Below are 13,335 nucleotides of genomic sequence, written 5' to 3'. Positions count from 1 at the left end.
TCGCTTCTGAGATGAGTAATAGCATTTTCAGATATTTCAATTTCACTTGAGCGACATCTGAAGGAAAATAACTAGAAACGTACAAGTGGAAGATGTAGAACATAAAATACAAGCTTTCTTATTTAATTTTCCACACAATATTCCAGACTCTTCCAATAGCCATGTCCAGACTCTGAGATATGGGAGAAATACAACAGAAAGATCTCTGCTCTTGTTGGAATCCCGTGTGACTTGCACAGTGTAACAGCACAGCCCGTGGTGCTGCTGGTGGTACTAAAATCAATGACAGCATCCTCCAGCCCCCTATAAGCAGCTGAGCAGTCTTCTCCGCTGAGAGTTGGCATAAGCTCTGACCACAGAGACACAGTATTTTTGCTGGCCTAAGCACAGTGTAAGAGACTTACTCCAATACTGTACTCTTGGCTGGTAATTTTTCTTGTAATATGACAGGCTGTGCCGATGAGACAGTTTCCTTCACAGGATAACATCAATGGTTGTGCTGTTTATCAGTTGGACAATACCAATGGTTTCAGTTTACTAATGCAGTAAGACTTTGACAACTTGCAAATAACTTGCATGCCATTATTATTATTTTAAGCCTTGAAGATTTAGTGTTTGATGCAACAATAGTTTCCTCATTGAAGCATTTTCCAGATCCAAGCAGGAATGATGCTGAAGCCCAAGCATTCTGACAGGGAAAAGTTACATCAAAACATTTTGTTAGGTAACCCTATGTTCAGAGACAGCAAGAACCCAGCTCTGAATTAAGCCCAAGGAAGGTGAGAGCCACAACATCTTCAAAATGAAAGCTTGCCTTTTTAAATCAGGCATTACTGTGCCAGTCACACAACCTAGATGACACACATTAATAAAGAACCTCCCAAAAGCAACGGTGACCAGGATCAATAAGTACGTATCTACTTGCAATCCAGGTTGACATAATCAGCCAAGAGTTAACAGCACAGTGCACAAAGCCACATGAGCAGCCAGAGGACTCTGCTCTCAGCCTCTCTGTGATTGTTATCGTATGGAAACTCTATTACCCCACACAAAAGAATTAGAGGGTTATTAACTTCTATACTAAGCCAAAGTACAAAAACAGGGTAGGACCTAACATCCATTCTACTGTTTCACTGTATTAATCCTTCCCTTCTTTTAATATCAATATGGGCACTAGAATAGAATATATACCCTATGTATAATTCCTCTCATATTGTTACATTATGTCTTTTTTTTTTCCTGATTACTCTCTTTTATACATGTTTCCAGAATTAAAAACAAAAGTAGCCAGTGTCTTGTATAGGTAAAGAATGTGTATGGTATTTATAATCAACATAAGCAACTGTAACAAAGCTGTGGTTATTTTCTTGGAGGAATATACTAATCCAGCACTATTTTGTCACGTGTGATCTTAAATCAGAGCTTACACTATTTCCCTTAGTAATACATTCAGTGCAGACAGCCAAGAACATTGAATAATTCACTTCTTCAACGCTTTCTATATGCTAAAATACAACAGAGAAGTTTCAAGGCGCAGTTTTTGACGAGTTCCTTAAAAATAAATCCAACAGACTTGAGAACAATAGTATATTGATCAAAGTGGGTGAAAAGAAAAACACAAACCAAGCAGATCCTATTACTGCCAAAGGAGGAGGATGGGGGAAAGGAGCCATTTTAGAAGCTCTCAGTTCTTCAAGAATTCTGCAAGAACACAGCGAGCATTTTTCATAATCCATCCAACTTTCAGCCACGTTCCCCTACCATGGGTCCTACAGCATCCTCACCTTCTTGTAGAGGAAAGCAAGAGAAAGACAGCAATCCAGACCTCTTACCAGACAGACCTCACCAACCTATCAAATTACTTAATGTTACCTGCATCTTTTATCGTTTTTCTAAGTGGTGACAAAAATCTACCCAACTTGTAACTTCTAATATACAACTCACACACAGCTACCTTTCCTGGTCAAGCAGGAAATGTTTGCACGGTTCCACTGCACACCTGCAGTCAGATTCTCAGCAAGAGCCAAGAAGAAAATCTGTTGCAAGCTGCTCTGTAGCCCTCGCAAGGAAAGGCTAAAGAACAATAAACAATGGTTATTCACTAGAAGGTACACAGCAACCCATACCAAGGGTAACCTTACAGTCACGACAGCATGTAAATTCACCTTCCCTTCAGCACTCTCAAAGGATGAGCATGCAGTCATTGACCTTAATGGAAGGGAAAAAAAACAGATAACTCTACGCTCCTTCATCATAAATACTTTGACAAAGGCAGGCTGAAATCCCTGAGAATAAGCACTTTCCTGTGTAACTGCACAAAAAGAAAGAAAAAAAAAAAAGCCCAACAATTCCCTAGATGCACATAATTAAGGATACATCATTCTCCTTTTCTTACAGAGTACTTTCCCAGGGAAACTCATCTGCTGTCTAAATAAGAGCACCCTGTCACAGTGTCATGCCAGGGTAAGCACCTATCTGTAAAGGTTCTGCACATCTCTCCCCAGGCCTCCTGTTTCTACGTTCTGATCAGCTTCAACTTAGATTTCTTGCTCTCTCATCCTTTCTCCATGCATCTCATTAAACACCATCCTTAACGTTCTTCCTTCAAGCCCATCTTCCAAATAAAGTATTAATAGCAGATTTTTTGATAGACAAACAGTTCTGTGATCTATTCCACGGAGGGAAAAAAGAAATTATTTCCTTGTTTGTAATTCCTCACAAAAGAGAAAGCAATATCCTTTCCATGACAAGAACCTTCACGTAGAGCTTATCTCCCTCCTAGACAGGTAAGAAGGGCTTCTCCTGAAAGAAGAGCTGTCATTGCCTTTGTGTTTTGCACCTCACGAACTACCCATCCACGCAGGGATCCCGACCTCAGCCTCTGGGGTGCAGCCCAAGGGCCCCAGAGCACCACCAGGGTGACCCAGTCCTGCCTGGTTGTGCACTGTGCGCCCACAGAACCGCATCTCCCTCCTCAGGGGCCTCACCCAGCACTGCACATCCCCTTCCCCAACAAGCAGCGTCCTCTCCAGGGCTGCCCTCCCTCATCGTGAGCGTCCGGGAGCCGCCCTTGCTCCACAATAAGCCGAGATCAGCCTACAAGGCAGCTGCTGTGCCCTCCTCGCCTTCTCAGGGCCTTCCCCAGCCGCCTTTCCCCGCCGCCCTCCCCTCACTCCCGGCCAGGCCGCACAGGCCTCTCCGGGTGCTCCCCACACCGCTGCGATGCCACCTCCTCAACGCCGCGGCCCGGTCAGGCCGCGTTACCCCGTCCCCAGCCGGCACCGCTCAGCAGGCGAGCCCGGCGCCGGGCAGGCCGCAGTCCCTCGGCTCAGAGCAGCGAGGCCGCCTCCCCATTACCGTCAGCCGGGGCGCTGGGGCCCGGCTGGGCCATAGCTCCAGCGGGCGGGCGGCACCGCCGCGGCCTCCTCCGCCTCCAGCCGCGGCGTCAGAGCGGGAACCGCTACGCCAGGGGGCCCCGGCGAGAGACGGGAGCTGCCGGTCCGGGCCTCCGCCTCCTCCGCCTCATCCTGACAGCGGCGGCCGGCGGCGGGAGGAGGAGGAGGAGGAGGAGGAGGAGGAGCGCCGCGCAGGCGCCCACGGTGAGAGCACGGAAGCGCCCCGCGATCAGCGGCTTCTCCACAGTCAGGCCCCGCTGCACGGCCGGTCCGTGCCGCCCGTGGGCCTATGGGCCGGGCCGAGACAAGCCCTTACCCTGCGGGACGGCCCTGGGTCGGCTCGTATAAACGTGTGGTTGTAGGTGTTGGTACTCGTGGAAGTGACACCCACAAAATACCCTTCTGCTGTTTGGTACAGGTGTGATCTGGCTGGGCAGCAAAGCAGCCTGTCCCCTTCCAGGACCCACCAGGAGCCCCAGTTCAGTCTGTGCTGGTGGAGGAGGCTGTAAATCCTTCCATCTGAGCAGGTAAATAAATGTGTGATCTACTTTTTAAACACCGAAGAGCTGTACAGTCTTCGGGGGCATATAAAATAACTGAGAACAACACTGGAATGGATACAGTGTTACCAAGTCTTGTCAGGGGCAGGATCCTTCTCTCCTGGTTGGCTTTTCTTGGGGCTCAGAAACACAGAATTATTAAGGTTAGAAGAGACCTCTAAGACCATCTAATTCAACCATCTACCTACCATCAATATTGCCCACTAAACCACATCCCTCAGCATCACATCTCTGTGTTTCTTCAACACCTCCAGGGATAGTGACTCCAGCACCTTCCTGGGCAGCTGTGCCTTTGCATCACTTCTCTTTCTGACAAGAACTTTATTCTAATATCGAACCTGAACCTTCCCTGGTGCAAAATGAGGCCATTCCCTTTTGTCCTTTTGCTGGGAGGAGCTACAACCTCCTTTCAGGGAGCCGCAGAGAGCAAATCTAAAACCATTTTTAAACGGAGTCTCACAGGACTTTGTCCTGACCCCTCACTTGTGGCCACATTTCTTTAGGCCTTGCTATCAAACTGTGGCAAGACAAATTTTCTCAGTTTTTTACTTAAGCAAATAAATAGCTTAAGTAAGAAAGTATTCAGAGTTTCCCAGTTTTTAAACATTTATTTTCCTCTTGTTGAGATTGATGGGTCATTAGCATTAAGTATTAGTTCTGCAGATATGAGTGTTTGTAGACTTTTGTCCTTTAGTGCAAAGCTTTTGAAGATAATTTACATTCATTTAAGTATTACCATAAAGTGGTTGGTTGAAAATCCCAAACCAGTTATGCTCTTTGCTTCAAAAGTTGTTCTGCAATGCAAGGAATTCAGTCTGGAATTATTTGCAATGGTAACTTCTTAGTAAACCCTAGAAGAGTTTATGTGTTTAAAAACCTTTTCAATTGAAAAATTATGTTACCCCATTGATTGTTTAAAGGATTCCATGTGGTACAGTTCTTTGAATATATGGGAAGCAAATGAAGCCAATAAAGAAAATTTGGCAGGCAAAAATTGAAGTGCTTGCATTGGCTCTAGATCTAGATATCTGAACATTAATGATCTCATTGGAGAGATGTCTATATTAAGATTCAAAAGCTTTCTGGGTTCCCAAGGGCAAGCTCATTGAATACTGTGATGCACCATGAAACTAAACCATTTTTCTTATTGCAAAATAACCAAGAAATCAGAAACTCATTACGTGTGCATAACAAAGGACACATTAAGAGGAATAGTCTTGTGGGTAACCTTGCTCAGCAATACTTCACTGGAATTGTCATTGCAGGGAGGCCCAAAACAAACCTGCTTTGTACTTAGATGTTGTTTGGTTGAAAGATCTAAAAATATGCCATAACACATTCAGACTCACAATATCTATATTAGCAACGCTATCTGCATCTGTCTGCAGATGTACAGAGAAGGATGCAGTGGGGTTCAGCCAACCTTCCCATAGTGGTTTCAGTTTCTAGTGCTGTGTAGCCTGCTCAGCCCTTGCATTAGGGAGAACTATTACTTAGCCATGCTTAGCCTGAGCTCAGCTGCCTTCATCAGTGATTTAAGCAGAGATGCAGGATTTCATATTGCAGTAGTTGAAGTGTGAACCATATAGCCCCTCCTGCCAGCAGCAGCATCTCATTTATTCAGCTTCCTATTCTTGAGAAGACCAGTTCATTAACAACAACGAGATGAGCAATATCAGATCTTCAGGATTGGGCCATTTATCCCATTTTCTCCCTCTGAGGCATAAGCAGATCAGATATCCTATAAATTCTAAAGACTACATTTTCTACTTGCCAAGAAAAGGAGGGAATGTTACAAGTACCATAAAATTCATTGTCCCATGTGCATTGTATTAAATGGTGTGATCAAAAGATTTCTGTATTAAGACTTCAATGGCAGTGCTTGCTTTGGAGAGTTTTATTAATCCAACCACTGTTAACTCTCACTATGTCCCTTTTAGAACATACCTTCTGAAGATTTTAAATCATGATAGCCAACAAGACTGAGCAGACTTTGAAGAAACAGCAGACCATGCGAGCTGAAGAGTTGCAATAGGTTTTCAGAGAACCGAATCCTTGCACATCCTTCAGCTGAAGAGTTTGGTCCAGGTGGGATTCCTGTATGCTCCAAAAATGTACCTGGAGTCCTCCTTCCAAGCTGGGCTCTTCAGTGTTTCCTGAGCCTTTTCTGAGGCTCTGCTCATGCTCACTTGACTAGAGACCCAAATACTTGTCAGTACAAACTTAAATCACACATATTTGATATAGGACAGTAGATGGACACAGCCGGTCCAACAGTATCACACCAATACCATCCCATTGTAATTAATACTTTTATTCTGTTTTCCCTGATCTCTCTTCAATGCCACAATGGCTTCTCTACTTGCCAAGACTGGCAAGGTTTTTGTGTACCTTTTATTTTAGCAGTATGTATTTTCCAAAGCTGTATCACTTCGATGCAGACACACAAAATAATTTGTACTCTTATTACACTTTTCACTGGAGATGGAGCATTTTAGTCCAGCCAGAAGAGAGAATCATCTCAGGTTTACAGACTGGGAAGCTAAGACCCAGAGAGATAGCATGATTTGCTCAGGAATACACAGAAATTCAGCACAGCAGGATAAAATAAAGAATGTGTATCTCATACCCCCCATAGCTCCCTTTTTTCCTTTTTGGCCATAAAATGTATTTCTCTCCTTTATGTATTCATTACGTGTTTAAAAATATCAAAAGGCTTCTGACCTCTGTTGAAAAATAGCTGAAGACTATTATAAAAGCAGTTAAAGAGATTAAATGAACTCATTTCCTACAGAAACTCAGTTTGATTCTGTCAAAAACGTCTGCTGCTGGGATACACTTTCTTGCCTCACTCTTTCACCATTCATACAGAATTAAGAAGCTCTCCTCTCCTCTGAGACCACAGGAGGTTTCACATTATGCCGTTAACCTCCTTCAGATCATTTCCTCCATGCAAAATCCAAGTTACATTTACATGCAGACATGATGTCACTTAGCCCACTGTATGCCACTTAAACCTCTCTTGTTGCTATGGAGAACACTGATAAGGAGCCAATTAGCAAATAAAATATTTGAGGAGGAATGTGAAAACCACTACTTGGTGGATTTGTGTGTAATCAGCAGTGACACTTTCTTTGGCATTTGTCCTTACCTAGCTGAGCTTCTTCCACTGCATTTTAAGCTACATTCTGTGCAGTCAAAACATGCTCTTCCCACTGGATTTTGAGGCTTAGACATGTATCTTTATCTGACCCTGGGGAATTTGGGCAATTCTCAGTAGAAGAGGGAGCTTGCTTGTTTTTAAAGCTGGCATGAAAGTGCAAAGAGCACCATCCAGTGTTTAATCAAAGTAAATACAGGAAAATTCAATGACTGATACAAAGGCTCATCTCACATTTGAGCTACGCTCGGTGGGGCCAGTGAAGATCTTAACAAAAAGAGGCTACAGTCAGTTAGAGAAGAGACTTCTGAAGGAAGACCAGCAAAGTTGTCAACCTGACATGAAAACACAAGACACCTGGAAGGTCACATCTTCTAAAGAAGAGCTGGATTTTTTGATGACCTAGGGAGCAAAGGACACAAGCAGAAGCAGATGGAGGTAGAGATAGATGGGAGTTGGGCAAGAATAGGTGCAAATTCAATTTATCAAAGGAACGTGCTACGGCAGAGAGAGAAAATCGGGTCAGATCCTTATGCTGTAATCCTTTCTCTTAGCGAACTGAGCAAAAAGAGGCTGGAAAGTTGCACTGGCAGTTGAGAAAGTAAGGGAGAAGTGACTTCAGCTGTCCCTGCTCAGTCTCAACAGCTTTGCATATAGCTTCACAAATGTGGGTAGCCCTGTGTGTTAAGAAGAAAAATGATAGAAAGATTTTGCACACAAGAGTACAGTGAGCTGTAGTTCTTATCACATAAGGCTGTAGGTCATGGAGGAGGGGTTGACAGGACAAGGGTTCTGTGAGGCTAAAAATGGTCAGAAATCCATTTAATTAATATCTGCAATGAAGTGATGCCCAAATAAATGTCTAAGTAAAAGTGCGCATCTTCTTTATGGAATAAGGAATAAGAATTGTGCTATCTATTGAAGTTCTAGGTAAACAAGCAAACAATTTTTGATACATTATTAAAATGATTTTACTAATAAAAAAATGCAGAGTACTTCAGTTTGTCACAATGTTTGCAGTAACATATCACTAGTACATCCTCCTTAAAACCAGACTTTGGGCTGGCGTAAATTAGAATTGCTATAATCCAAGACAGCCCCTCCGTTGCGTTCAGGATTCCCAAGAACAACTTGCATGTGTTTGCTCTTACCCTTTTCATATTGGACTTGCAGAGAGGGACTCTTTTCTTTCATTAATATTAAGCACTGTTTTGTTTATGCCTTGTGGCAGAAGTGCCCAGATGGCGTGGTTTGAATGCTGAAAGCATGAGAAGCATTTAATGTTCTGTGGCTCTTTGTTAAAGTTGTATGAATAGAACATCTGGTATCAAATCTTGGGATAAATGAATTCCTGCAAGTATTTGGACCTGCTCTGGATCTATACCTTGTTCCAGTTCTGCATTCCCTCTCTTACTTTCCTGTTTCTAGAGCCAGTAGAGGATGGTTTACTGCCTGGTGTAACCCATTATATTCCCTTTGCTGGAGCTTGGCAATCAGTTGAGCAGAGTAAAAAAAATCACTTTGGCATCTGTGGAGTTGAAATGACAACACTGATTTAAAATGCTCCTGAAAGGCTTTTTATCTGTGCTCAAGGTGGTAGAAAAAGGAGTAGTTGCCCAGAGATTTAGAGAAGGTGCTTCCTGATACGTGTGCAGTGTAACCCTGATGGGCAGTTTTTGTCTATATAAAACTTCTCTGCCCACTGTAGGGACCTGGTGTGGATGCATCCATGCAAGATCCCCCTGCCAGGGGGAGTGAATGCTATCCCAGTGCTCAGCACTGACAGATTCTACTGCCAGTCCTGCTTTATGGGTGAGAAAAAGTCCTGCGGAGTTGAAGAGTGAGAAGGGGAAATGCAAGCTGTTGTCACATTGTATGTCTGATGCCATACAACAGATGCAAGTGCCCATAGTTAAGAAGAAATCCTCAGCAACAGTCTTCCAAATCATGAGCCACTGCTGTGCATCATAAGGAATGGCAGGCTCTTATGCTTTTTATTTCAATATATTTATATATTTTTGCATTAGAAAATGTTTAAAGAAAAGCTAAGAAAGGCTGAGTACACAGAGCTCCACTGAGTACACAGAGCTCCTGTCACCCTTCCTGAGCCTTGGCACCACACCTGGCCAGATTTTCAGATCAGTGATGTTGCAGATACCCAGAATTTACCTGACTCCTGGATCTCCGACCAAAGCCATCAAAGAGAATCAAATGGGAATTCCTAAGCTGCACTTAAAATATGATGAAGCAACTGTCTGACATGTAGCAACCAGGAAAAACAGCTCACAAGGTTATGCTATTGAGGAAATAAACTATTTTGAGTCTTGGTGTGTGTAAAGGGCTGATTTTCTTCTCTTTTTCTCCTTTTTGCAGGTTTTGTGCATCAAACAAACTTCAATGAAGTTATTCTTGCTTCGCACAAGTGGTAAGAGGAAAGAGAAGCAACTTATTCATATTTAATGCTATTTTGTGCCAGATGTTTTGCTGGTAGAGATCCATAGCTCCACAGGCACCAATTTCTTCAGGATCTGGAATGTCTGGCCCAATTTCTTTCTCATTCTGGATGGTCTATGAAAGAAACCACTTTATTTTGCAATATTGAATATTCTTGCTGGGAAGTTATAAGCAAAAACAAAATAATGAGAGACAAGGTCTCTAATAAGCTTCTTGTCACATGAGGCTCTGGTTCTGTTGAAGCATATGTGTTTGCTGACTTGCTTCCAAAAGGTTTGTTGAGTGGTGGTGATTAGTTTCTGTTGTACTGATGTTATCTCTCTGTAGTTTCATTCAATACAAGTAGTTCTGTAAACAGTGAAGTCTTTTTTCTCCTACAGATTTGTATCTTGGATTGTGTTTCCGCATGGATTCTCTGATGTTTAATGGGGATTGAGTTCAAGTTTAGCCAGTTTCTTCAATAAGGGATCAATAACCTGTCTTTTCAGCCATCTATTTTCACCAAATTTGCTGGAACTAAATATCTTCAGCACCCCCCTATTGAAGTTGAATGGGATTTACAAACAAGTTTTGGAATTATTTGTGGTGTCCAATGTAGATAAAAGAAAGTCTCATTTTCTTACAAAAACAGAACATAAAAATGCATTTTTGAAATATTTTGTCCTTGTATACTAATGCAAGGTAGAATAATACAAAGATAGTAACAGATATTCAAAAGGTTATTTATAAGGAAAGACTCACCAATATGGATGCCTTTGCTGGGACATGCTGAAGCAATCTCCACCAGGCAGCAATCTCCAAGAGATGCTGCCTTAGTGATGCTCAGCCCTTAAATGAGGTCTAGAGGAGGTGGAGTCAAGCTCCACCCCTTCCAGGAGCACAGCTAAATTACTCTCACCTGTGCTCCCACAGCTGACCTGACACCTGCCTCAGCTGATTAATCAGAGATTCAGGCTAGTTAGTTAAAGGTCCAAAGTTCAGCTTTATGTTAATCGATCTGGGTATACCCAATATTTAACTTCCATGGACAAAGGAACTGCATTGAGAGCTTGCTTGTCTTGCTACATTTTGAAGGTGTCAGCACTGTGTGCTGCAGAACTTCATGCAGCCTTAGGGAAAAAAAAAAAAAAGAAGAAAACAAGCTAAGTGTATGCTCAATGGAAAACAGATGGATTTTTCATTAGATATAACTTTTAATGATCTGCTTTATAAGTAAAGATATACCATTCTGAGTAGAAGGGCTTCCTCATAGCTTTCTGTAGGTCCCAGGATCATTATCTTAGCTACAGATAGAACTGCAAGACCCTTGTATCAGTAGGAGTTCCAGTCAGACATCTCTGCCATTATTCGACTTCCAAACACAGCAAAACACTTTGGGGGCCTTAACAGTATTTTCCCTAGGACATGTCTTTATTTAATGATGCAGAGTTGTTATGGGGCTGGCAGTTGGTTACTCGGTTACCATTTAATGTCGGGTCAGAATAAAAATCCTCCAATATTTGTTGCAAGGCAGATCTTTTGCTTCACTGAAGGACTTGTCTTCATAGTTAACCATGGTGTGGCCAGTGGTCCTACTGGCTGTGAGAGGTGACCCCAGCAGTCTAGAAAGCCTGAAGACCCTTCCTAAAAAGATGAACCCTGTGCTCTTTGCCTGTAGGTACTAAATCAGCTTTTGACAAGCAGAGAACAATGCAGTCCCAGGGTTTTAGGAACAGATGATTGCTGCCAAACCACAATAAATGCTTTTGTCTGGAACTCATGGAACAGTAACATAGCAAAGGAGGGTGTGCCCTTGTCCATTAGTCCCTCCAAGCAAATTCTCACAGACATGTTACCAGGAGTCAGATAGATTTCATGAAGCTAGTGGAGAAATAAACACTCTTTCCTTACAAAGAAGGGCAGAAATACTGTAACTCAGCAAAACAAAGGGCATTTTTTGTTCCTAAGAGTTATGCAAGAAACTGTAGTGCCCATACTCAGACAGCACTCTATAAAGTGAGACTCATGCGAGGGAATTTGTTACCTTTCTTCTACCATGAGTTTATAAAGTTGCTTTACATCCTCAGTGTATGTATAAATACAGCCTTTCTCTCCCAGCTGTTTTCCAGTTGGAGAATCAGAATCCAAGCTTCTCAAAGTCCAAAGAAGTTTGGAGCTGATGTTCTGGTTCCCTGTCACCTCCGTAGAAAATACCTGCTTAAATAATAATACTTCAAGAAGTATATAGTTATTTAAGCCTTGGTCACTCAAGGGGGAATCTTACCCTAAGTAAAAAACATACTCATTGCATTGCTCAATGCAAAAATATAAAGCCGACCCCACAATTAGCCTGACTTATAAATGTCTTAACCCCCTGAATTGCTTGGAGTAGTAGCATATGGGATCTTTTATTCACAAGTGCAGTAGTGTCTGAGTGCATGAGGAGTGCTGATTAAAGCTATTGTGAGTCCTAGAGTGCTTTTCTGGCATCTCAAGAAAAGCAAATTCTCAAAAAAAAAAAAAAAATAAAAATAAATCCTTTGAGGATTCTTTGCTGCATCAGTGAAGTATTTTAGCAGTGATGACTTCCAGAGAAGTGACAGAGGAAATACAAGTGACTTCCAAAGCAAGGTGCTTCCGCTGAGAAGCTGAGTAGTTTTAAGATCAGATTTTAAGAGGTCCTGGATGCCTCCTAAAGCTGCTTCCTCAAGCATCTGCACATCGACTCCCTTCATAATTTAAGCTGAGCATACAAAAACACAGGATGGGTAGGCACTCTTGAATGTGCTGCTCTGTGTGACTTCCTCGTAGTCACTTGGCAGTTCAGTAATAGAAATAAGAACAGAAGGTTCTTTGTGTCTGTTGTGTCCATTAGAACAATGCTGCTGAGAACAACTGAGACAAAAGGCCTGGCCTTCAAAATGTAGAGCCTGAAAGGAAAGCTTTGGGTTTTTTTTTGGTAAGGTCCAAATGTGTTTCATTCAGCTTTGCTGTTACTCCCAAAGTCTGGTTATAAACAAGTATGATATTTACCCTGGAAGCCACACATCTGGATTGCAGTGTCTGTAACTGCTTTCATTGTCATAGTAGTTTTGAGCCTCATAATATTTTGCGTGTGTAGAGAACAGCTTGTAAGAGGTAACCTGAGCCAACTCTATTTTATGATTGAAGAGCTTAAATATCTTAAATCATCAGTCTGCAAGAGAGCCACAGCCTTCAACCTTCTATGTTGGACTCCACAGCCCTAAAATTTTGCTTTTAATACCCTGTAGAATTCTTCTAACTGCTCCCTATCAAATTTCCATGCTGACTTTTTGTCCAAAGGAATGATGTACCAGCTACTTTCAGGGGAGATGAGCATGGGAGATTCATACAAAGTAAGGGTTTGAATGTACATAGATGCTGGCAGAAGGGAAAGAGAATACAAACTTCAATCTAAGGGACTGAGGTTAGCTAGAGAAGGCTATGTTTGCTTGGAAGAACTGACAGACTACATTGGTTCTCTCATTTCTCCTCTACTTCTTGGAAAGGTCATCCTAAAAGCTTTTCCAGACCTAAAGCCATGGTGGTAAGATGTCAGTGAGGAAGAGTTAAGATGCAGCATTTCTGTTGTAAATTTGCTTTTACCTTCTGCTCTTGTTACTTCTCCTCCTCCCTAAAGCTGTGGCTTGACAGCTAACTGACTTCTGCATAACTTGTGGCTGATTACCTCACGTTCCTGGTTTCCTTTGCACTTGCCTGGGTAATTCTTTGCTCTCAAAAGCAGAAATGTGGACAGAGACATAGA

At 42.5% G+C, this 13,335-nt stretch overlaps 1 protein-coding gene across 5 annotated transcripts in view; it reads right to left on the bottom strand.

Moving 5' to 3' along the window:
- Positions 1-3,538, bottom strand: part of RABEP1 (rabaptin, RAB GTPase binding effector protein 1) — a 35,078-nt gene extending 31,540 nt beyond the window's left edge. For all 5 annotated transcript variants that reach the window (XR_014936384.1, XM_015880655.3, XM_085521716.1 and 2 more), the window contains exon 1: positions 3,358-3,538. Coding sequence is in view for 4 of the 5 variants with exons in the window: in XM_015880655.3 (XP_015736141.1) it covers positions 3,358-3,391 (34 nt within the window). In the remaining variant the exon portion in view is untranslated. The remainder of the gene's footprint in view (positions 1-3,357) is intronic.
- Positions 3,539-13,335: the final 9,797 nt, after the last annotated feature.

Source organism: Coturnix japonica, chromosome 22 (genome assembly GCF_054131305.1).
Source record: "Coturnix japonica strain WE chromosome 22, WE-NBRP24, whole genome shotgun sequence".
NCBI lineage: Eukaryota > Metazoa > Chordata > Aves > Galliformes > Phasianidae > Coturnix > Coturnix japonica.
The sequence above is the reverse complement of the archived record's forward strand: the minus strand, read 5'-3'. Positions and strand labels throughout refer to the sequence as shown.